The sequence below is a fragment of the Acomys russatus genome, chromosome 16 (genome assembly GCF_903995435.1).
Source record: "Acomys russatus chromosome 16, mAcoRus1.1, whole genome shotgun sequence".
Lineage (NCBI taxonomy): Eukaryota > Metazoa > Chordata > Mammalia > Rodentia > Muridae > Acomys > Acomys russatus.
Genome location: NC_067152.1, coordinates 31,355,412 through 31,380,064, shown reverse-complemented (window position 1 = coordinate 31,380,064; position 24,653 = coordinate 31,355,412). Strand labels below are relative to the sequence as shown.

Sequence of the window (24,653 nt, the reverse complement as noted above, 5' to 3'; positions counted from 1 at the left end):
GGCATGCCCCTTTCATTTGCCTCCACAAAGAGCCCCTCATTACTAGACAGAATTCTAAGCCCAGGGCCCTTTGAGGCTGGGAAACAATAGCATGTTAACCGCGCCCCGCCCCCCCCCCCCCCACGGAGGCTTCTCTAGATTAAGAATCACTGAAGGCAAAATGTGGCTTTATGAAACCACCTCAGAAGGGGATCCAACTGTAAAAATCGGAGTCACAAAGTTACACGCCCCAGGCACAAGCATGCTTTATGGTTCTCACTGTAAGAAGTAATGGTGAAAAGCCAACAGTAGGCAAGAGTGCTTGCTCACAGAATTGTGAAACAGAGCTCGTTGGAATAAGGTGACCTGGAGAAGGGTGACAGTGGGCTGTAGGAAAAAGTAGCCTCAAAACCTTTAGGACAATTCTGCTAAACTGTGCTCACGCTTCCATGTGGAGCTCTTAGGGACACTACGGATTTGTTTTTGCCCCATTTTACTGTCACAACTCCTTGATTCTTGACAGTTTATCATCCTAGAGACAAACCCCTCATCCCTTAACACAAGGAGAGGCTCTCCTTCAACTATAAAGGACTTGGGCCTTTCTTTTAGGCAAATGAGCAACCTTGTCCTCTACTAGCTGGTACAGACAGCACTATGTAATCAACACACATCTCCACGGATCAGACTACACAAGCGCTCTCTCTCAAGGGTTTTCAAAAACAGAAAGACTTTAATCCCAGCACTCGGGAGGCAGATTCAAGGCCAGCCTGGTCTACAACAGTCCAGAACAGCCAAGATAACATTGAGAAACCCTGTCTCGAAAAAAACTAAAAGAAAAAAACAAAACCAGAAAGAAAATATAAGAGAAATTAACATAGAAAGTCAAACTGCTAAAAAGATGGTATTTCTGCCTTAGCAGACCACAGAGGATCACCAATGATTAAGTACAACAGAGCCACATCCCCAACAGCCAATTTGGCAGACTTTCGAGATACCTACCAATAAGTACCAGCACCTTGTGATGTTAGCTCCATACCATCCACTGAATTATAGCTATCATCATCCATGATCTTGGAAAGACCAAAATCTGTAATTTTTATCTCTCCACATGCTGTACCATTTACTAAAAGGATATTACCTAAAAAGATAAAAACCTTCATGAATAAATAGAGACTTCTTTATTCAGAGAAAAGACACAAGAAAGAAACAAGTGATCTCCAAATCTTTGGAATAAAATGGTCCAACAATCTAATTCTAACTTTGGGAGAATCCTCACTGTCCATTGGAAACTTCTTTTTTTCTTAGAATTGCCTGTTTAATGTGCCAAAACCCACTCTGGGCTCTAGAAATAAAAAGAACTTGCCAATGTAAAATATCACTTGTATAGCTGGTTAAAAAAAAAATAGTGGGAAAATTTCACATGAACTCTCAGTGTGCTCTCTATGCTAGCAAACCCAGAGCAGCAACTTCAAGAAGGCGGGGTAGAGGAGTATAAAGAAAACACGCTTGGGAACCGAAATTGGCGCCACAGCACCACCTATAGCTCCTACAACAGGAAGTGTGGTGACTTCAGTAATAGAAAATGATCACACGGCAGCCAGCTTTAAAACAAAATCAGTTCATTATAAATGTGTTTTTTAGTCATGTGCACAATATGAAAAGAAAACATAAACAACAGCGAGTGGTAAGCTTCTATATACATAACTACCAGAGGAGCAAGGCCAGGTCAACAGCTCTGCCTAAAAGGAAATGACAGGACTAAGGTTTTTTTTGGTATTTTTAACTGTGGGTACTCTATCTGCGCGTACACCTGGCACACCAGAAGAGGGCATCAGATCACATTATACATGGTTGTGAGGCACCAAGTGGTTGCAGGGAATTGAACTCAGGGCTTCTGGAAGAGCAGCCAGTGCTCTAAACCACTGAGCTGTCTCAGCAGCCCTGGGACTAGGTACTTAACACCACATCCAGCCCCAGAGCTGTCTACAGGAGGCACACACATCAAAACAGACAGAAAGGCAGCTGACAAGAACAAAAGTAAGAGATGAAATGCTCCTTGCCTTTTCCTGATGCCTACCAACTTAAATGATAATTTAAAAACATGAAAAGCTGCTTGGGACTTAAGGAAATGAGGAGACCTGAGACAAAGGAACTGCTGCATAGTGTGAGTAATGGGAAAAAACAAAATAGAACTTGCCAAAACAGTTGTTTCTAAATGACATCATGAATTTTCCTCGTTCAGCATACAAAGGCATTGTTTCCGCAGAGAATTTAACCCAACCCACCCACCCACCTACACAGCACAGGGTGACCCAGGACTCATTCCTATCCCTAACACTGTTAGGTCTTCTTGGCTCCTTTCAAATTCTTTGACTTAATAAACTTGCAAGTCACTTAAAAAGCTGAAAAGTCATTAATAATGTTTCCTGAAAGTTAGCCATACCTGGTTTGAGGTCATAGTGTATGATGGGAGGTTTTATTTCATTTAAGTACTTTAAAGCATTCACAATCTGCATGATAATGGATCGGGCCTCTTTCTCCGACATTAACTTGTGCTGTTTTAGGTAGAAGTCCAGATCATTTCCTTCACAGTATTCTAATACTGTACAAAACCTGAAGACACATAAACCAGCATTTAACAATGGAGTAAAAAGCAGATTAAAACTATCTAAATCACTCTCAGCAGACTCAGGTATTGCTGCTTATTTCTTCTTCTCTGTTCCTAAAACATTCTTCTATTCAGCATTAGCTGGCAGAAGGCTTACAGGAGGTGAAGAGCTTGCTGTCTTGGAGAGGAGACCCTGTAACCTCCATGTTGGCATCAGCTGGGCATGTTTCTTTTCCAAGAGCACCGACAGGAACTACGACGTGTGAGCTAGCCATCTTCTTATAGCAAGGTCTGCTCGGCACTCCACACCACGTGCTCATTACTGTACAGGGCTCAATCACAAGGCTGTCCTAGTGAGTGTCTAATATAACCAAGGGCACAACCTGAGGAAGAATCTAGGCTCTCCCTAGGTCTCAAGAACTGGTTGTATACTGTGTCTGGAAAAAGACCATACAAATGTGTTGTTATACGTTATGGATTCTTTTGCTTTCATTTATGTCAATACATCATACATATCCCCCATTTAAAATTATACACCACTGCGGGGCTGGAGAGATGGCTCAGTGGTTAAGAGCGCCACCTGCTCTTCAAGAGGTCCTGAGTTCAATTCCCAGCAACCACATGGTAGCTCACAACCATCTATAATGAGATCTGCTGCCCTCTTCTGTAAAGCACTCATATGCAATAAATAAAATAAAAAATTAAAAAAAAAATTATACATCACTGTTGGCATTTCAGGGAATGCATCTATTTTCCAAAGTGTTCATATTAATGTATGCTTCCCTGTACTATTTGAATATTCCTGAGAGATGAATAATTTTTAATCTTTCTAGGTTAGTTTTGTCAGTCAGGATTTACCAAGGAAATAAAAAACATTTGAGAGGCTTTAATTCACAGGCTGAATATCTAAGAAGACAAACTGTCCAGTAAGGAACCCCAGTGACTAGTTACAGCAGGAGGCTGTTAGCACTCTAAAGCCAGAGGGTCAGGTCACTAGGGAAACTAGAACTGTGTTCTTACCCACTGGCCAAACCCAGCTGAACACCCACGAACACAACTTACTACAGATGGCCTCCTAATGCAGTGGAAGGAAGGGAGGCAGTGAGCAGCTATAGATTGAATTTCAAGCAACACTGCAACTAACTCCAAGCATGCCCTTGTAGAATCTCAGGACTCAACAATAACCTGCACTTTCTATGACGCCTGCATGGCACATCAGCACTCTGAGTATGTATCTGAAATGTTCACTCTCTGATTTGGGGTGCTGAAAACTGTGTCAGACTCTAGTGTACTCAGTGAACTGATTCTTTGGTTCAAAAGCAAGCTAGAAATAAAGTCTGACTTTAAATATCCAAATGACTCTGAAAAGATATTCTGAACAACAGTGTCTTGTTTTTACTAAAAACCATTATTACACACAATAGAAAAACAAGAATAATATAAAATTAACTTATCACATTGAAATGTGTGCACAATTCAAAACAGAAGATAATTCAAGTCCTTATATTTTTATCTTCAGAATAGTTTTGGCACTCACATTTCAGAGGGGAGTCTATCTAGTATTCCAGAAGTCTATTGAAAGCAACAGTAACATGAACACGTGGAGATGTGACCATGGCTCTCCCTCTTGGTGTCTAACTACATCACTTTTCTGAGCCGCACTCACAACACACATAGGTAAATCTGGTACAAGGGCTCCTTAATGAAAAGGAAAAAGCTTGACAGCAGAGACAAGTTGCATTTCCATAGGGAACATGGAATTTTTCTGGGATTGTGCCTACACACAGAGAGATGCTGGGTGGATAGACCAATACTCTTAGACATAACCTTAGGAGACTGAAGGAGCATCTGCAGGACAGAACTAAAGGTACTTTATTCTCCTGACTCAGACCTAATTGCAACAAAAATTTCCAAATGATGAAATATCCCTCAACCCTGAATAAACCCAAAGGCTCTGCAGCTTACTGTTCTATATATTGCTACATATAGGGTTATCAAGAATACCAAAGATCTCACACAAGTAATTTCATTTTTCTGATTATTCTCCTGACTCAGACCTAATTGCAACAAAAATTTCCAAATGATGAAATATCCCTCAACCCTGAATAAACCCAAAGGCTCTGCAGCTTACTGTTCTATATATTGCTACATATAGGGTTATCAAGAATACCAAAGATCTCACACAAGTAATTTCATTTTTCTGAAATTTAACAATCAGTCTACACATGAAGAAGGCGGAACCCTCCCAACTGTAGAGTTATCTTTACTTGTGTCAAGTTAATCCTCCAGTTTTAAGGTAACAAGACACTGCTGTCAGTTTCTATTGTGGGGCAGAGATTCTCTCTAACAGTTTAAACTCACTAGTGCTCTTTAGTGGCAAGTCAGTACCAATCTGAACCAATTCCTAAGGACTGACTGCTACATTTTCAGGAATTTTGTGAGCTGATTAGATAACTGCCTCGAACTCACGAGATCCACCTCCCTCCGCCACCACCGCCCAGCTAGCTAACTATTTTTAAGACTAAGCAACGTGTGGTAAATCCATACAACAGAATGTAATCTGGCTTTAAGAAGAGATGAATTACTGACACATAAGTACCACAGCGTGAACCTGAACAAGCACCATGCTAACTGACAGAAACCATGTACAAAGGGCCACACGCTCCGTGATTACTTACTACTTGTAACTCAGTCCAGAACAGGACATTTAAAGGTGGCACACAGTAGTGTCTGCTAAAACAGAGGGACAGTAAAATGGAGAACAGATAGTAAAAAGGTTCAGGTTTCTTCTGAGAGTAAAAATGCCCTAAAATGGGCCAGGTGTGGTGGCGCATGCCTTTACTCCCAGCACTCGGGAGGCAGAGACAGGTGGATTACTATGAGTTCGAGGCCAGCCTGGTCTACAAAGTGAGTCCAAGACAGCCAAAGCTAAACAGAGAAACTCTGTCCCCAAAAAACCAAAAATAAAATAGAATAAAATAAAAATAAAAAAGTTCTAAAATGATCATGAATAATGGCTGTGTATATCCATAACACACATGAAAACCCACTCAATCGGGTATGTTACATGGTTGAATCACATGATGGTATATAAGAGAATAAAGTGGTCTACGTTTTTAAGTTGGTACCTCAAAATTGGACATAATGGAAGTATTTACGCCATAGGTATTGGCAATCACCTTCTCTCTCTGTCAAGCCAACTGTAAAATGTTTACTAGCACACAAGTGCCCTTGTCCTTTAGCCAAGAAATGTCTGGCTGACCCAAATTTGAACTATGTATGATCACTTGCCTGTAAATTAATAACTTTAGTTCACTTAGAGGGTATTTCCTGGGCCCAGATTTAAGCTCCATTCCACGAGCATTCAACATGTAAAGAAAATAAGGTAAAGTAAAACGGCATAGGACTTACGAGTCAGTGTCCAGTGAAAAGTAATCATATAGCTTCACTATTCTGGGATGATCCAGTTCTTTGTGAATCCGGTATTCCCTACACGCATGCCTGTAAACAGAATGGAAACATAACAAAAAAGCACTTGGCCTGCTTTTTAGAATTCACTCTAACTTCTCTACCATTTCCCCTCTCCAAATGTTCCTTTGTTTGTTCCACTCAGATCCATCTATCTGGTCGTCTCATCTAACTACTCTCTTGATTCTACTTTCTCTAATGTTATCTATCTAGCCACTGGGAAAATAACATGTGCTCAAATATTTCCTAAATGAATGGATGTTAATTTCTTTCAACACCCTCTTGTAGTGACCACACCTCTTTTATGCTAATCCTCCATACTAAAAATTACAGTCTTTGCCTCTCTTGCAAAGTGATGCTTCCAGGGAACGGAGCGATCTCTTATGGGCTACGGGCTAAGTACTTGCTGGCTATGCAAGCATCAGGAGCATCTTCGTAAATGCTGAGTGGCCATGGCAGACCATCTGCATACCAACCTAGGAAGATGGACACAGCATCCCCAGAGCAAGCTGGCTAGAACAGTAGCCAGATCACACGTCTGGGTTTGACAGAGATCCTATCTCATAAAATAAGGTGGGAGAGTAAAGGAGGATGATTAATGACATCAGCATAGAATGAACACACACACACACACACACACACACACGTACGTACGTACGTAAATCAAGATTTTTTTTTAAATCTGTACTTTTATAACCTGGGGTCAAATTAAATTTCTAAACTACTTAAATTAGTGGGTTAAATGATAAACCAACTAGCAGATATTTTATTTTTGTTTGTAAGTTTTACTATTTAAAAAATGTACTTGTACTGACATATAAAGACTTTCTGGTATTTTACACAGCATTTATGTTGAAGCATATGATATCATTTTTATATATGGTATCTGAAAATTTTTATATCTGTGGAAATCTTACAACAATCCTCTGTACATACTCATGATGGCCATAACAGCGTTTTTCATTTGTGGTTTTCTGAGACAAGGTTTTATTTACTATGCAGCCCTTACTGGCCTGGAACTCACTATATAGACCAGATGGCCTCAACCTGTGGCCTCCTCCTGGCTCTGTCTAAGTGCTGCAATTATAAGCATGCACCACCACAAATGGCTTCACTTCAAACAAAACAAAAAATAAAAATGTTTTTGGGGCCACTGGATGCTCTGCAGGTGAGCTTCTTACTGCCAAACCTGATGACCTGAATTCAATTCCTGAGACCACATCATGGAAGTAGAACTGACACTCACGAGTCTTCCTTTGACCTGCAGGGTGCTGTGGCACAAACATATCCCTAACAAATAAAATAAATGTAATTAAAGAAGCTTTAAAAGTACTTTTCTAATTTAAAATAATAAAACTATGAACAACCAGTATTCTATATAACATGTGATATAACATGTGAGATATGTATCAGCCATATAAAATTTTTTGAAACTACAGGGGCCTGGGGAGATGGCTTAGTCAACAAACTACTTGCCTTGCAAGTAACACAGACCTGAGCTCAGAACAGCTGGATGTGGTGGCATGTGGTCATGATCCCAGGGCTGGGAGGCAGAGTTGGTGGATCCCTCAGGTTCTCTGGTCAATCAGCCTAGCCTACTTGATGAGTCTGAGGGCAAATGAGAGACCCTATCTCAAAAACCATGGTGATGGCTGCTAGGGAACGTATGAGGTTGTCCTCTAGTCTTTACATGTAGGATCACACACATGCACATACATCTGTACACACAAAAGCAGTAGCACACAAAATGAGGCACACATTGCATGTACAGACAGACAGACGCACACACACAGGTATGTTTACATCATATATTTACCAGGAGATTTTAAAAGTGGTTCTTATTTCAGATAGTAACTAGAAACTGCTTTAAGTAATTTAGCACCATTTGAAATGTTTTTTAAGGCAGATGTCAGAAAAGAAAATTTTTCTAAAAAAAGGGAAAAAAAAAAAAAGTGATAGTTTTTAGCAGGGTGGTGGTGGAGCATGCCTTTAATCCCAGGACTTGGGAGGCAGAGGCAGGTGGATCGCTATGAGGCCAGCCTGGTCTACAAAGTGAGTCCAGGACAGCCAAGGCTCTGTTATACAGAGAAACTCTATCTTGAAAAAACAAACAAACAAACAAAAAGTTATGGTTTCTGAAGCTGGTATGTTCTAAAAAATACACATAAAGCACTTAAAAATTAAATTTAAGAACTGGGGAAATGAGAGAAGAACAGAAGCCTCCAAGTACTTACAAACGTTTTTTTCCCCTAATGGAAACTTTGGGGTTAATTTCAAGATTTTGGTTCCTTTGTTCCTGCTGCTCCTCCCACCCCCCATTTTTAAAGATTTATTTATTATGTGCACAGTATTTTGCCTGCATGTACACCTGTACACCAGAAGGGGGCCCCAGATCACATTGCAGATGGTTGTGAGCCACCATGTGGTTGCTGGGAATTGAACCCAGGTCCTCTTTAAGAGCAGCCAGTGCTCTTAACCTCTGAGCCATCTCTCCAGCCCCCACTTCTGCTGCTAATACATCATTTCATCATCATTATGTCTTCCTATAGAGAAATGATAGGCCTATACCAAGGTGGAGCAGCAGCAGACACAAATTCCGTGAGGACTTGAGGACCTGGCTTCCTGAACCCCAGCTTCCTCACCACTGAGTGGGGAAGTTTAGAGAAGTGGGCACTGAGCGCACAGCCTTGTCGCAAACCCCCATTTCACCAAAATAGTTCCACTTACGATTCAATACAATATTAATAAATAAAATAGCAAAATAAAATGTTGATTAAACAAAAACAAAAAATCTTACAAATCTATAGCCTAAAGATATCACTCACTGTTCAAGTAATTTCTAGTTTAAGAATACTTTTAGACTATAATTACATGCCCTTTTGAGTAACTTTTCCACTTTACATATTGCAAAGTACAGACCGGTTTCTTCATAAATGTACAGAAAATAAAAGAAACGAATGGCTGAGAAAGTTAAGAAGGAAAGAAAGTGTCCTTCAAAGTCTTTATCTGAGCCAAGTGTAGTAGCACACTGCATTAACAGCAGCTCTTGAGAGGCTGAGGCAGGAGGAATGGGAAGAGTTCAAGGTCAGCTGGGCTACAGAATGAGATCCTGTGTCAACCAAATTCCAGCAAAGTCCTCACCAACTACAGCAGCACCTGAAGCAGCAACCCCAACACAGCCCATGCCGGGCTCACAGACTGTGGCTTATCCTTTGGATCAGCAAGGCATGACCAACCTGTGCCCTTTAGACTCAACATTCCATTTAGGATCCAATAGATTAAAGAACTATAAATAAGAAATCAGGAGAAATTTATACACTAAAATATATCTTTTGTCTTCTTACTCAGTGATGTAAACTTAGATCTCTGGAATGTTTGCTTTCATATTAGAAATTTTAAAGTCTATTATATAAGAACATATGAATTCAGATAGAAGTTAGTTTTACAGGACAGGCTGCTTTATATCTGTTTTTCCTGTTGTATCATTTTTTATTATGGTTTGGGGAATTAAAGAAATGTAGTAGGGAGGGAGAATGACGCAGTGGGTAAACTGTCGTGCAGGCTTAAGGACCCAGGTACAAAGCCAGACACAGCGACCCTGGAGCCTCCATGTTGGGGTACAGTGACAAGCAGACCCTGCTGGCCAGCCAACTGTCTAAAAATGGCCAACTCCAGATAGAGTGAGATACTCTCAAGAAAATAAGGTGAAGCCAAGTGTGGTAGTGCATACCTGTAATCCTAGTACTTGGGGAGGCAGATCTCTGTGAGTTCGAGGTCAGCCTGGTTTATAGAGCACAGCCAGGGCCACACAGAGAAACCCTGTCTCAAAAGACCAAAACAAAACAAAAAACCAACCAAACAAAAGCCCCATGAAATGGCTCAACAGAAAAAGCACTTGCTAAGTGGTAATCTAAGTTCTGTCTCTAGAGTATATATGTTTGGAGAGAAAGGACTCCCAAGGACTGTTTTCCGGTATTTCACACGCATTTCATGTTAAATGTGGGCATGTAAACCCACAAATCATAATTTAAAAAACAAACAAACAAACAAAAAAAACCAACCCTAAGTTGGACAGAGACTTAGACGAGCACCAGCTTCCACATGAACACGCACACGTACCTGTGCACACACATGCCATGCACCCCAGCTTCCACATGAACACGCACACGTACCTGTGCATACACACACCATGCACCCCAGCTTCACCTTACCCCACTCTTTACTCAAGTTAAAGAAATCTAGTAATCTGTCAATTTCATACTGCAAGAGTAATATACCAAGTTTACATTTTGTTTATAGAAGAAGAAAAATAATTGGGAGTGACAGTGAGCACTTATAATCCTTCTTGGTAGATGGAGCTAGAAGGAGGTCATCTTCAGCTACATAGCTAGTAAAAGGTTGGCCTGAGTACACAAACCCTGTCTCGATGCCCCTCTCGCACTCCATAAAGGAAAATAGGAATATAACTCAAAATTCAACAAAAGAATGTTTCATTTTCTTTGAGGTTTTTCTTAGCCAAATAAATTATTTTACTCCTAATGAAAAATGGGAAATCTCTCTCAAATGGAAAACAACTTTAAAAGACCTTGCTAGACAGAGCACTGTCACTAACCCTGAAGCACAGTTCCTTTCCCATGCTCATCTAATGCACTCTTCAAAACCTAGTACATATCTGACCCAAGTCACCATTTTTTTATTTTTTGAGGCAGGGTTTCTCTACGTTAGCCTTGGCTGTTCTGGACTTGCTTTGTAGACCAGGCTGGCCTCAAACTCACAGCAATTCGCCTGCTTCTGCCTCCCAAGTGCTGGGATTAAAGGTGTGTGCCACCACCCCAGGCCCAAACCATCATTTTTTATTCAAGTGGAATTACAAATGGTTATGAGTACCACATAGGTGCTAGAAACTGAACCACAGTCCCCTGCAAGATCAACAAGTGCTCTTAACTGGTGACATCTCTCCCACTTACCATTACTTATAGCATAAAGTTCAAAGCAGGATTTCCTATCACTTAGTTAAATTCAAAGGTGGAAGTGTTGAAGATTTCCTCCCAAGCAAGACTGGAGGTAATAAGAACACCCTTTCCTCAGCATGTCAGCTGAGAAATGGCCCCTGACAGAGTGCTCCACAGACAATCTCAGTGTCATTATTCCCCTGAGGAGGGAACAGTGAGAAGGTACCACACACAGTTCTAGTTAGAAGAGTTAAGTTTACACAAACAAAGGAGGCAGTGCCTGTCAGTCCATGGAAGCCAGAAGAAAGTGCCAGGTGCCTTGCAACTTGAGTTATAGATAGTTATAAGCCATTCAATGTGGTGCTTAGAATTGAACTCAGGATCTCTGGAAGAGGTGGTTTTCTTGGCCACTGAGCCATCTCTTTGGCCCCTCACTTCATCTAATTCCAGTAGAAAGGAGAGAAAAACAACCAACCACGTGGCTGGGCATGGTAGAACATCTCTATAATCCTGCCACTTAGAGGAGATCAAGGCAGGAAAATTGCTTTAAGTTTAAGGCTAGCTTAGTTTATGCCATGAGACCCTGTCTTAAAGGAGGAAAGCTAACCCTGAAACAGAACACCTCCATCTATAACCACTAAGGCTCAAACTGCTTGCCAAGTATGTCAAGGAGGACCAGGACCTAGCTTTAAGCATTTCAAAAGGCAAATGACTTGAGTGACCACCTGTAGTCACGCTGGTATCCAATGCTAGTTTTCTTAAGGTCAGGCTAAAAGCTAGCTCTGGGCCTATGACGTGGCAAAATATGTACAAATCTCAGCACAGAAACTATGTTTTCAAGGTTGACCATACTTGGTTCCTAGAAACAACTATCTTACTGTAGCCAATGCAGTTAAGCTACAGAACATGGTCCAAGGATATCTACAGGCTATCTGTAGGAGACGCGTGCCCTGGCTCAACACCCTTAACCATCCTTACAAGTTTCAATACAGCAGGAACAATTTTCGTTTTTAACTGGTCAGAACATGTGGTTTCCTCCTCTGAAGTATTCCTGGCATTCCCTGGCGCATGCCATTTATTCCCAAAGTCAAGTGACTGGAATGCACTTTTAATAATGTATCTGGCGTCTCATGAACATCTGGACTGCAGCTGCTTGTGATGTGAGCCTATGCATACAGGGAGTTGTGCACAGGCATTTATCATCCCTTGTCCTACCTTTGCCTACGCTTGCTTCTCTCATGCAGAGCTGAGTTCTGCTACCAATCAGTGTGGAACAGAAAGACTTTGCAGGTCCCTGGTGTACAATAGGTCTAAAGCAAGACTTGTCCCAGTCCAGGTATGAAGAACTGTCAGTTGAGGAAATACTTAATTTTCCTTTTAAGACTTAGATGTTAACTAAAAGGCTTCTTCAATTCCCTATTATTTTTTTTCTCCTCCAAAGTCTTAAGAGAAAACAACAACAACAACAACAAAGCAAAGCAAAAACAAAACAAAACAAAAAAACCAAGGCCATCTCTGTAACCAAAAACATTTGTTACTGTCAAACGGGGCTTGTCTCTTCCTTTCAGGGACAGGACCAGCCTCGTTCAATATTTATATCTACCACAAGCAGACAAACTGCTCAGTGGGGAACCTAATAGCAAATTAAGGCTGGAGCTTCCAAAGCAAACGAGCCATGAACTGCAGTGTGTGGAAGCTCAGGAGGGAATATGGCAAAACCTGGTATTAGTGGAACAAAGAAGTCCACAGCTGCATAGGTAGTAATTATTCATTCAAAGGAAACGACACCTTCTTAGCCCCCCAACCCCAAGGACAGAGGAGGGCTGCCATTTTACTGGCATTCGCAAGAGAGGCAACCACAGAGGTATAGCACTACAATCACAAAATTTTGAGATAGGCAAATGGACACGTTAGGGGAAGAAAAAACCCAGTCCTGAGGGGCTGAAGTCAAGCATGAGGCACACCAGGACTCCATCCTTCCTGTCCCACAGTCTCCTTCCCAGACCACTAAGAGCATTCTCACTGAGTTTCAACAGACAAACCATGGTTTCTGGGGCAGTACTTGTTTATTGTGGCTGTCTTTAGAAACAATAGAAGGGAGTTAGAAGCATGGGCTTCCTACCTAATGATAGCTGTATTTTAAAGTTAGCTTCTAATGGTCTCAGGTTCTGTAAGTAAAAGTTTTCTCTTTTTGCTGAGACAGTTAGGAAGATTTAAAAAAAACCCAATAATTCATTCAAAGCTCTTTCACAACGCACAGACCATAACTATCATTAATGTGTGTGGAAAAACCAGGCACTTTGGCATCACTTACTTGTGGTAATTCTCTTTTTTCTCATCTCTCCAGTTTTTATTTAACTGGTGAATTTTCACAGCTACGTATCTTTGTTCTGTTAGATCAAATGCCTATATATAAAAAAAAAAAACGGAATAAATTATATTCTACAAAAATACAAGAGTTAGAGGGAACTCACTTGAAGCTTCTCTTTACCAGATCAACACAAAGTCCAAAATACATTACTAAATGAAAGCAGCAGCAAATGACTGCATGTCACATACTTGCTCCAGTGTTGCAACCATCTTCTTGAAGCTTGTGATTAGATAATCTCAAAGTCTCTGGACATGCTGGCACCATGGGGCTTAGAAGACAAGCTCTAGCAAACACCACAAGCAGAAAGCCAGCCCACGCTCTCACCATTCTTCCCAACAATGCTCACTCTGGACAGCATCCCTCCACATCTAGGACCTTTCTCCCCGAGGTTGTCTCTCACAATAAAAACCTAACATTTAATCCAGTTCCAGCGCATACACCTGTAATCTCAACAGTCAGGAGGCAGAGGTAGGAGGACTACAAATTCAAGGCTTACCTGGGCTCCAAAAGCCAATAAATATATAATAAAAATTAATATTCAAGATGCTGGAAAGAGCTGGGTGTGGTGGCACACGCCTTTAATCCCAGCACTTGGGAGGCAGAGGCAGGTGGATTGCTGAGTTCGAGGCCAGCCTGGTCTACAGAGTGAGTCCAGGACAGCCAAGGCTACACAAAGAAAACCTGTCTCGAAAAAAACAAAAACAAACAAACAAAAAAGATGCTGGAGAGACAGCTCATTGGCTAAGAGCACTAACTGCTCTTCCAGAGGACCCAGGTTTGATTTCTACCACCCACATGGTGCTTCAGAACCACACATAACTTGAGTCCCAAGAGATCCGACGCCCTCTTCTAGCCTCCATAGGTACTGTACATACATTATATACAGGCTTACAGAGCACTCATACACATAAAATTAAAACTTATTTTTAAAATCAATAAAAAAAAATTTTTTTTTTTAAAAAAAAGCTAACTTTTTCAAAACATGCACTGGTGTTTTGCCTGCATGTATGTGTGAGGGTGTCCGATCTTGGAGTTACAGACAGTTGTGAGCTGCCATGTAGGTGCTGGGAATTGAACCCGGGTCCTTTGGAAGAGCAGTTAGTACTCTTAACCTCTGAGCCAGCTCTCCAGACCCAAAAGTTAACATTTTAAAAGGGAAAACAGTCTGGGAATATATCCCAGTAACATAATGCATGCCCAGCACATCCAAGGCAGGCCCTGGGCTTAAACCCCAGGACTACATAAAGAAGGAAAAATACAAGCACTTGGTTGTTTTTGTTTTTTGAGACAGGGTTTCTCTGTGTAGCCTTGGCTAGCCTAGACTTGCTTTGTAGCCCAGGCTGGCCTCAAACTCACAGAGATCTGCCTGCCTCTGCGTCCTGAGTGCTGGGATTAAAGAAGTGAGCTACCACGCCCAGCCCACAAGCACTAGTTTTTATTGCTTCTATTTGAATCAAAGGCATTTATTTTACTCAGAAAACTTCTTAATTATACTTTTTTTTTTTTTTGGTTTTTCGAGACAGGGTTTCTCTGTGTATGTAGCCTTGGCCATCCTGGACTCGCTTTGTAGACCAGGCTGGCCTCGAACTTACAGCGATCCACCTGCTTCTGCCTCCCGAGTGCTGGGATTAAAGGCGTGCGCCACCACGCCCGGCCCCAATTATACATTTTTTAACAAACATAAATCCTAACAGCAGAGGCCACTTCTTCATACCTTAGAAACAAGATTCTACAACTATGCAGTGAAGATCATATAATAAGCCAATTTTGTATTTTATAACCAGGAGTTGAGAAATATGTAGAAAAAAATGTTGGTGAACACAATGTGGAGTTGTGGAAATATTTAAAACTGGCCAACTCCCTTTACTTGTGGAAATTAAGGTGTAGACATAGTCGTCTTTACTCTGCAAGCCCTGACAACCACTAGCTGAAGACAGTTTTTTAAAAATGCAGCGCCACTCAGCACGTTGGAGAGACTTCTCTAAGACAGAAGGCTAGCTTCCACATAAGAAACAATTTAAAGCCAAAGGGATGGCTCAGTGCACCAACTGTGGCAACCTGAATTCACTCTTAGGGACTCATATGATGGAAGAAAATAATATACTTGTATAGTCTTTTGAATGCCACAAACATCTACACATATCTATACACACAAAACTTCAAAAAAAATTCTCAAGATATAATTTAGCACATTTTGTCTAAAAATTCTAAGACTAAAGATAACACATGCCCATTCTGTGACTATTAATGCACTGGGAAGGACAAAACCAGAATTAAATTCAACATATTTCTAGCTTAAAAATACTAAAGGACAGGCAAAGTAGCTCACAGCTAGAATCACAACACTCAGGAGGCTGAGCAGAATCGCTGTGAATGACAGAGCTGCATGAGTTACAAGCCAGCCTGGGCTATAGACAGAGATCCTGTCTTAAATCCAACCAAAACACCCCAAAGGCCTCTACAGTAAATATTGTATCTCTTGTGGTCACATAAAATTGTTGGGAACAACTTTCCTCTAGATCTTTGTCCACAAAGCTTTTGGATTTAAACCTACAGATGTCAACTCACAGTTCTCAATATTGACAATTTCTACAAATTGGTCTACGCCTCTCTTTGTACCCAGTTGTTTCTACTTACCTTGTAAACTTCACTGAAACCGCCTCTACCCAAAAGATGTAACAACAAATATCTGTCATTTAGCGTTGGGTGATCCTTAAATCTGTGGAAATGGAATATGTACCATCCTGAGGTCAAAGACTACAGTCTTCCACATTCCAACATTCCCATAATATCCCCAAGAATACATGCTCCATTACAGCCACCGCTCAGAGTTTCACAATGATACCAATATAGTAAACTATGAGCACAAGGTTACATAGCTCAGAGAAACAGCATATTGTAACAAACAGGAACAGCTACTGAAGCCAAATTATTTGGTTCTAGCCTTAGTAGTCTCATCTAAACTTGTGGACATTTTTGGTCTCCCTCCATTTTCTCACTATTTTAAAATTATATAAAGTTCCAAGATACTTTCATATTGCCTTTAAAATACAGTATTTCATGTGTTTTATGTGCACCTCTGTGCCACCCCTCCCCCCAGGATCTTACTACGTAGCCCTGGTTGGCCTGGAACTCACTATGTAAGTGAAACTGGCTTTGAATTCACAGAGATACTGTTGCCTCTGGCTCCTAAACGCTGGTATTAAAGCTGTGTGCCACCACCACACCCCTCTAATGAGTTTTTTGGAGACAGGGCTTACTCTGGCCTAGAACTCCCAACCCTCCTGCCTCAGGTTGCCAAGTGCTGGGCTAACAGGCGCACACTATTATGCCTGTCTTTATTGTTTTTAAGACAGGGTTCCATTATAGTCTAGCTTTAGCTCCCCAAATGCTTACAATGCGTATAGGTCTATGCTGACCAACCAACTCGCATCGCTTTCATTAGGTCTATGCTGACCAGCCAACTCGCATCGCTTTCATTAGGTAAGTCTAGCATACAGTGTATTCCCAACAGTGATTCTTCTTATAGCGCATGCACCATATTCCCAGTCTCTGGAGACAGACAGTGAATGAGAGAAAGCTTACACCAGCCAGGGCTACATAGTATAAGGCCCTACCTCAAAACCCAAAGTATAAAGACAGCCAGGATACAGCCTGCATGCAGGCCTTATAGGCACGATGCCTTACATTTCAACTCCAGTACTTCCTGAAATTCCGTTATTTTGAATTTAAGACAGCAGTATGCCCATGGCAGAGAAGAAATATTATTACATGGAGATTTGACCTAAATTTGACTCTTCATTTGTGCTCCTGTTCAAATTAACTTCATTTCTCTAAATTTGTTTCTTGATTATGTATTCAGGATTATGGAGTTGTCCCGAAAATTAAGTCGGAGATCAAAAGGCACTCAGACTGTTTTCTGATACATAAAGCTCACAGTAAATGGCATGTGCTTGTAACTCGTACTTAGAACAATAATAGTTCATAGTTCACACTGGTCAAACAAAAATATTCAAGCTGTGGCTACATGAAAAAAAAATGTTACAGCCTCAGAAATGCATAGAGAACTAATCAGTGGTTAAAAATCATATCCCACTTGTAAGCTGCTTTGCCCTAAATTTAGTCATATAAATGGCTTATAAACAAAGGTGAGTGTCAATCTACCATTAATGTGATAAATAAAATTTAAGAGTTTCATTTATTAGTCTTAACTATTTAGAACATGGATGTGACCTCACCTAATATTTTTTCTGCAGCACTACACTGTGGCCTATGTTTCCATTTCCCAAGGCACCACATACATGCAGCATCTCCCATCCAACTTACAGCTGCTAAGTGGTACTGTTTTAGTCAACTCTACTCATGTAAAATGCTCTACGCACAAATATATAAGCTTACTTTTTAATACAAAGAAGATCAAAATTTTTCATGAATTTTATAAAGTCCATAAAAGTATGTTCTATCCTAAAAAGGAACTAAGTACACTTTAAACTCATTTGGCAAATGTACAAAAATGAAAATGTTGTTCTAGACCATATACATCATAGAATATTCAGCAATTTGCAGCCCATTACACCCCAAGTTACTTACTGTGAATTATCTTCATTATGTATTCTTTTTAATTCCCTGATATGTAGATTTCTAACCCTTTCTAGCCTTTCCAGCTCAGCCTGGATTTCTGCTTCCTCCTGAAAATGGAAAAAGGAAACGAAAGAGTTCAGGATCAAGTGAACTTTACCTTTTCATTTAAAAATAATGCCATCTGCCGGGCATGGTAGCACATGTCTTTAATCCCAGCACTCGGGAGGCAGAGGCAGGTGGATCGCTGTGAGTTTGTGGCCAGCCTAGTCTACAAAGTGAGTCCAGGACAGCCAAAGAAAAAGAAAAAGAAAAACAAAAAACAAACAAGCAAAACAAAAAATAATGACATCTATTTCACTTGTAAAAAAAACTAACAGAAGGTATTGTGCATTGAGATTAGGCAATCTGCTATTCCATTATCTACTCCTCAGATCCAGCCTCTGGTAACTTTCCAGGAATATTTTATGCATACACATAAAGGCTTTGCAAAAACCTTACAAAATTCTGGTTCTCTTCTTTTGGTATAGATTATACTTGAAACCTTAAATCCCACCAATTTAATATCTAAGAACTGTGTGTGTGTCTGTGTGTATATGAGAACTAATGTTGGCTATGATAATTATAAATAGCATCCATCAATGATGTCTGGAATGCTGAAATGTTTAAGGTTTTGTTTTTTTGCTTTTGTGTATGTATTACGTGCATGCCACATGTGTGCAAGGGGCAGAAGAGGATATTGGATCCTTGGAGCTGAAGTTACAGAAAGTTATGAGAGGCCACATATACTTGGAACCAACTTGGGTCCTCTAAAAGAACAGGAAGCTTTTGTAACAGCTAAGCCATTTTCCAGCACCAGGGCTGCTGAATTTAAAAGCTTTAAAAAATAAAATAAAATAATCTACATTTATGATTTCTTGGGGTTAGAAATATTAAGTCTCTGGTAAAGCACTTACTTAACATCTTTAAAGCTTTGGGTTCAATTTCCAACACATACCCCATCCCCCACAAAAAAACACCTCATACCATACACATGAAAATGATAAGCAAAGGGGGCTGGAGAGATAGCTCAGTGGTTAAGAACACTGGTTGCTCTTCCAGAGGTGCTGAGTTCAATTCCCAGCAACCACATGATGGCTCACAACCATCTATAATGTGATCTGATGCCCTCTTCTGGCCTGCAGGTATACAGGCAGAGAGAGCATTCATATACATAAAATAAATAAATCAAAGAAACAAAGAAAGAAAGAAAGAGAAAGAAAGGAAGAAAGAAAAAGAAAGGAGGAAAGGGAGGAGAGAGAGAAAATGATAAGATACACTTCTACATTCCTTTAATCCTGATTTTCAGGAAACTGAGACAGGAGGCTCCTGAGTTCACGGGCAGCCTGGGCTATATAACAAAGCTATCTCAAAAACAAAACTGACACCATGCCCCTGACCCTCAATAAAAAACAAAACAAAAAACTCAGCTAATATGACCAACAAACTCTTTTAGGTGTTAGGATGAGGATGGTACAATATAATCTCTTTAGTTATTTTAGGCAAGAAATAAGAAATGCTAGTAACACAGGAGTCCTACCATCAATCTTAGATATGTTAGTCCTATACATTTAATTTCTTCTTTAAGGACAGTTTGGTAGCTCTAGAAAACAGACACATTTTCTACTGATAGGTCCACTGAGGTAAAACATACTCTCAACTCTGACTTGAAAACAAAGGTCCTACCATTAGATTACAAGACACGACAGTGATAGTAGCAAACAGGATTCCTGCATCATACAAATACAATTTTATCTGTCCAAATGGCCAGTTAATTTCCATATCAAACGGAAAGTAGAAATTACATTTCTTGAAAAAGATTTTCCCATTATACTTACTTTCTTAAGATGACCTAATCTAAGTTTAAAGATTTCCTCTTGTTCATGGTATTCTGCTAAGGTTAACCTAAAACAAACAAACAAACAATGGCAGCAATTTCAGTAAATTATAAGAAAAGCATGGTTATTTGAATAGAAACACTCAAATATGCTACTAGGGCATATATGGTTTTCATGCTTAATATGACTAAAAGCCAGGTTATTTTGAAGTCCTCTGAGGAAAAATTTCAGATGAGATGTAAAGAAGACTCAAAACCCAGAAGTTTGAAAAAAGAAAAGCATGTAAGCCACACTTTTATATTACTTATAAAATGTTTAATGACATGTTACATAAGTCAAAGTACCTATCTAAAAAATGTAACTATTTAATGAGAATGTTAAAAGAGCACTGAAGAAAGGACTGACTTGATAAACACTCATTCTTAGTTCCGCCTACACCAAGCATACCTCCTTCTGTCCTAAGAATAAAAAAGAAATGAATTTTCTCTATTCCTACCTTCCTCACATTCATCTCCTTCAAAGGCTTAATTTTCACTATATTTACATGCCTGCTAAATTAGCTATCCATTCTAGCATAAAGGGCTATAAAACAAGCCTCTGAGGTTAAACTAAAAGAAAAAATAAAGCCGGGTGTAGTGGCGCACGCCTTTAATCCCAACACTCGGGAGGCAGAGGCAGGTGGATCACTGTGAGTTCGAGGCCAGCCTGGTCTACAAAGTGTTCGGGACAGCCAAGGCTACACAGAGAAACCTTGTTTCAAGAGAGGGGAAAAAAAAAAAAAAAAAAAAAGGAAGGAGAAGGAGGAGGAAAAGGAAGAAAGAAAATATAAAAGTAAAAAAGTAACATCATATCCAGTCACTGGGGCTGTTGCAATTAGTCCACAGCTGCAGAAATACCTGCATATGTAACTCCATTTCATTCCAGTGAAAAAGGGGAGGAAAAAAAGACAGCTAAGAACTTAGGAATCCTCCAGGCCTCTAACAGGTTCCACACCAAGAAGGGATAATGTGACTCACTCTGGAGGCCTGTTTTTGGCTTCTGATCAGAGGAAAGAGCCAAGTCATAGACACTGTAATTAAAAAGTGGACTAAAAGCCTTCCAGCTTGGATTTTACACAAGACTCCAGATGGTAACCACTCATGAACACACTACTAGTCTAGATTAAATTCTAATTACTGTTCTATGGTGTGTATTCACGGCACGCATGCACACACACACTCCACAACGTCTATATCAATGGTTTCAAGCACCAGTATTAAGTAATTTTTAAGTAATACTGGAGAGTAGACCCCTTTGCATATAACCACAAAACTTCTAAAACAATGACTTGTGTTGTCTAGACAACCTATCAAATCTAATGATGGAGTTTCTGATAAAAATATTCTAGTTTTAAAATGCTCTGTTACATGAAGAAAACAGTTTCTCAAACTTAGTTCACTGCAAAAACTTTTATCACTATACTTGATGTGAATTTTGGCTTATTCATGTGTTCATCTCCCCTGTATAAACTATGAACTCCTAAAACCAGGGTTGTTCCTTTAAGATCTGCAATGCAGAACAGGGCGTGGCATACAATAAGCACCTAACATAGACTTACCAAGCATGTGTCAAAGGCAATACTTTCTAACACACTAGGCATGCATGGGGTGAGGAATGGAGTTAAGTGTCTTTCTCACTGGGACAAAACATGATGCAGTTCCTAAACTTTGTGACACGCTGTAATATCAGTGCACTTGCCATATAGTGTGGACTTACATGTCTTTGTATGCTGACACACAAACACTAACAAGGCAAAATAATAAGCCTTTTGTCTTTTTAATGTTTATATACATAATACTCTGTGAGTGTGTGCCTGTATCTGTCTGTACTAATGTTGGACAAGAAATTTACTTTCAGCTAAAGACAAAAGAAACTGAAAAAGGAAGTTATTAAGCCCAGCATTTTCAATCTTTCTTGTGTAGGATGGCTATGTAGTAACTACTGACTGATAGAAAAAAGATGACCATACTTCAAGAACCTAGGACAGTGGTTCCCAGCCTTCCTAACACTGCGACCCTTTGATATGGTCCTTCATGTTGCAGTAATTCCCCCCCCCAACCATAACATCATTTTCATTGCTATTTCATAGCTGTAATTTTGCTGTTATGAATTGTAATACAAATATCTGTGCTTTTTCATGGTCTTAGGTGATTCCCTGTGAAAGGGTTCTTGATCTAAAAGGCTGAGAACAACTGTACTAGTATTTTCCTTAAGTTTCCAGAATGAGGTATGGGGGTGGGGGCAATGCTTACAAGGTCAAGAACTGTCTTATCATAAAACATTCTTTTTTGGGGGGGGGGGCAGCAGGTTTGGAGACAGTGTTTCTCCATGTATCCCTAGCTGTCCTGGAACTCAGTTCATAAACCAGCTGGCTTTAAACTCATAGGAAATCCGACTACCTCTGCCTCTCAATTTCTGGTACTAAAGGCATGCACCACTTTTCCTAAAATAACAACTACTTTTTTCTTGGCTTACTCATTTTCTTTCTTTTTAAATTTCCTGCTTTGTATGTACCGGTGTTTTAACTACATGTATGACTGTGCACCATGTACATGCCTGGTGCCCTTAGAGATAAGAAGAAAGCATCAGATCCCCTGAAATTTAAGTTGCAATAGTCAACTCTCATGTGGGAGCTAGGGATAGAACCCTGGTCCTTTTCAAGAGCAGCCAGTAATCCTAACCATGGAGTCATTTCTAGCCCCTCTGGGCTTACTCCTCAGTTTGTGTTAACTCACTCTTTTAACCAACAAAGAACATTCTAAAATATTAGCCAGATAGTCTCCATAAGATAGTATCATTTCCCATAAATCGATACCAATTTATCCTAACCTAGAGGTACACTTAAGTGAAAATTATTAGTGATATATTTATTATTATCATATATAATAATATATTTATTTATTTATTACAAACAGGCGCGCGCGCGCGCGCGCACACACACACACACACACACACACACACATATATATATATGCGCCAGAACAGTACTTTCCTCTTTCACTTTCTCTAATTTTCTGAATAAAGAACATGGCTAAGAAAATCAGCTAAAATATTTTATATAGCTTTTAATATGAGTTGAAAAAAATCCATTAATATATCTGGAAAAATAAATCTTTAAACTCTAAGGACTTCTTTAATTTATAATTATTTCCAATAGGACACCTGTACTCGGGAGATAATGGGTATTTCATTACATCAAAGAACATACGTTTCATTTTCAGCTCCATTGGTCTTGCTTTTCCGTTGTTTCTGTTCATTGGTTGCTGGAGGGGCCTGACCCATGGCAGGGGGTTTCCGTTTTGCTAACATTTTCCGTTGTCTTTCTATCTCTTCTCTTTGTGAATTTATCCTTTCCTGTTGCCTAGAAATATAAAAGATTTGGCACAGAAGGAGGTAAATAACTTAACCGTCATTGCTGTGAAATGAACACTTTTTCACCTGCATGTCTGACAGGCTTCATGAATTGTAGTGCCCTTCACAGAACAGAGATTTGTCCTCAGTCTTCACAGTGTAAGAGACAATCAGTGAGTTTTTGAAATGAGCCTCTATTTTAAGGAACTAGTAAGACTTCAAGGTGAGGGAATGTGGATAAATATCTGTTAGGACCTTATAGATGTGAAAGGAACAAATTTCAGATTCCCTCTTCAAGATTTCCCGTTGAGAAAATAAAATCCGCATTTATTTAGGAAAAGTTGGTATGAAACGCCCACCCTCTCAAGACTCCGTGAGTACTGTGTATTCTTAACCCTGTCAATTACCACACAACGTAATGCCTAGTGCACTGGACTTTGACTAAGGGTTTTTTTTTAGACAATCTCACTATAAATCTTAGTTGACAACTATCCTATCTGAGACTTATTCTGAGCACATTATATAACTTAGACTACATTCATGGAGGTTTGAGTAACATATGCTCTGACCCCATACTCATGAATGTGGAATGGGCAAAATGCATTTCTTGGTCAAGCTGCCATAGGCTAGCATGCCTTGGTGTGGCAGCCAAAGTGCACTTTAGCCATACAGGCATGCCTTGCTGATAGAGAAGATGCTACTCTGAATCTCTAGGACCTGGTATGATTCACAAGTCTACTTTACTTTCAGGATATTCTCTGATATGACAGCCTTCTTCATTCACACACCCACACACACCCACACACACACAGAAATATTTGGTACATTTGCAAAGCAAAAACACAGTTGAACTAAGCTTGAAGTTGATGGTTCATACACAAAATAATGACGACTAGTGTGTAACTCAGACAGTAGGTATAATGACATATTTATTATACATAGCACCAATATTTGTACTTTTAGGGATCAATATGTTATTTATGGTTTATTATCACTCAAAGTAATAACATGCTCTCCAATTCATATTAAACAATTTATTTCAACAAAGAAAAATGGGAAAGACAATCTAAGTCCCAATTGCTATCTGGAGGGCAGAAGTTGAAGAGTGTCTTGATTAAAAATACAGCTGATTTAGCTCAAAAATAAGAGTGCTTGCCTACCATGCACGACACCCTAGTCTCAATCTTCAGTACAGGGAATAAGCAAATTATCAATAATAAAGATATAATGTCTCTACCTATCTTCCAGTCTTAGATAAAACTGATCAAACACACACACAGTTTGTCTCTTTTATTTTTGAGACAGGAGTTTTCATCATGTAGGTAGACTGTGCTAAATTGATTTGAAGCCCACTGGCTTTGAACTCAGAGAGCTGCCTATCTTTGCCTCTGCCTCCTGAGTGCTTGGAATAAAGGTGTGCTCCACTGCTG

General features: G+C 39.9%; 1 protein-coding gene across 4 annotated transcripts in view; it reads right to left on the bottom strand.

Annotated features, from left to right (window-relative positions):
- Positions 1-24,653, bottom strand: part of Tlk2 (tousled like kinase 2) — a 102,005-nt gene that overhangs the window by 10,482 nt on the left and 66,870 nt on the right. For all 4 annotated transcript variants that reach the window (XM_051158862.1, XM_051158861.1, XM_051158863.1 and 1 more), the window contains 8 exons: positions 23,081-23,233; positions 19,834-19,900; positions 17,969-18,066; positions 16,016-16,097; positions 13,322-13,413; positions 5,999-6,088; positions 2,423-2,592; positions 979-1,117 (listed from right to left, as the gene is read on the bottom strand). In XM_051158862.1, coding sequence (XP_051014819.1) covers positions 979-1,117; positions 2,423-2,592; positions 5,999-6,088; positions 13,322-13,413; positions 16,016-16,097; positions 17,969-18,066; positions 19,834-19,900; positions 23,081-23,233 — 891 coding nt within the window. The remainder of the gene's footprint in view (positions 1-978; positions 1,118-2,422; positions 2,593-5,998; positions 6,089-13,321; positions 13,414-16,015; positions 16,098-17,968; positions 18,067-19,833; positions 19,901-23,080; positions 23,234-24,653) is intronic.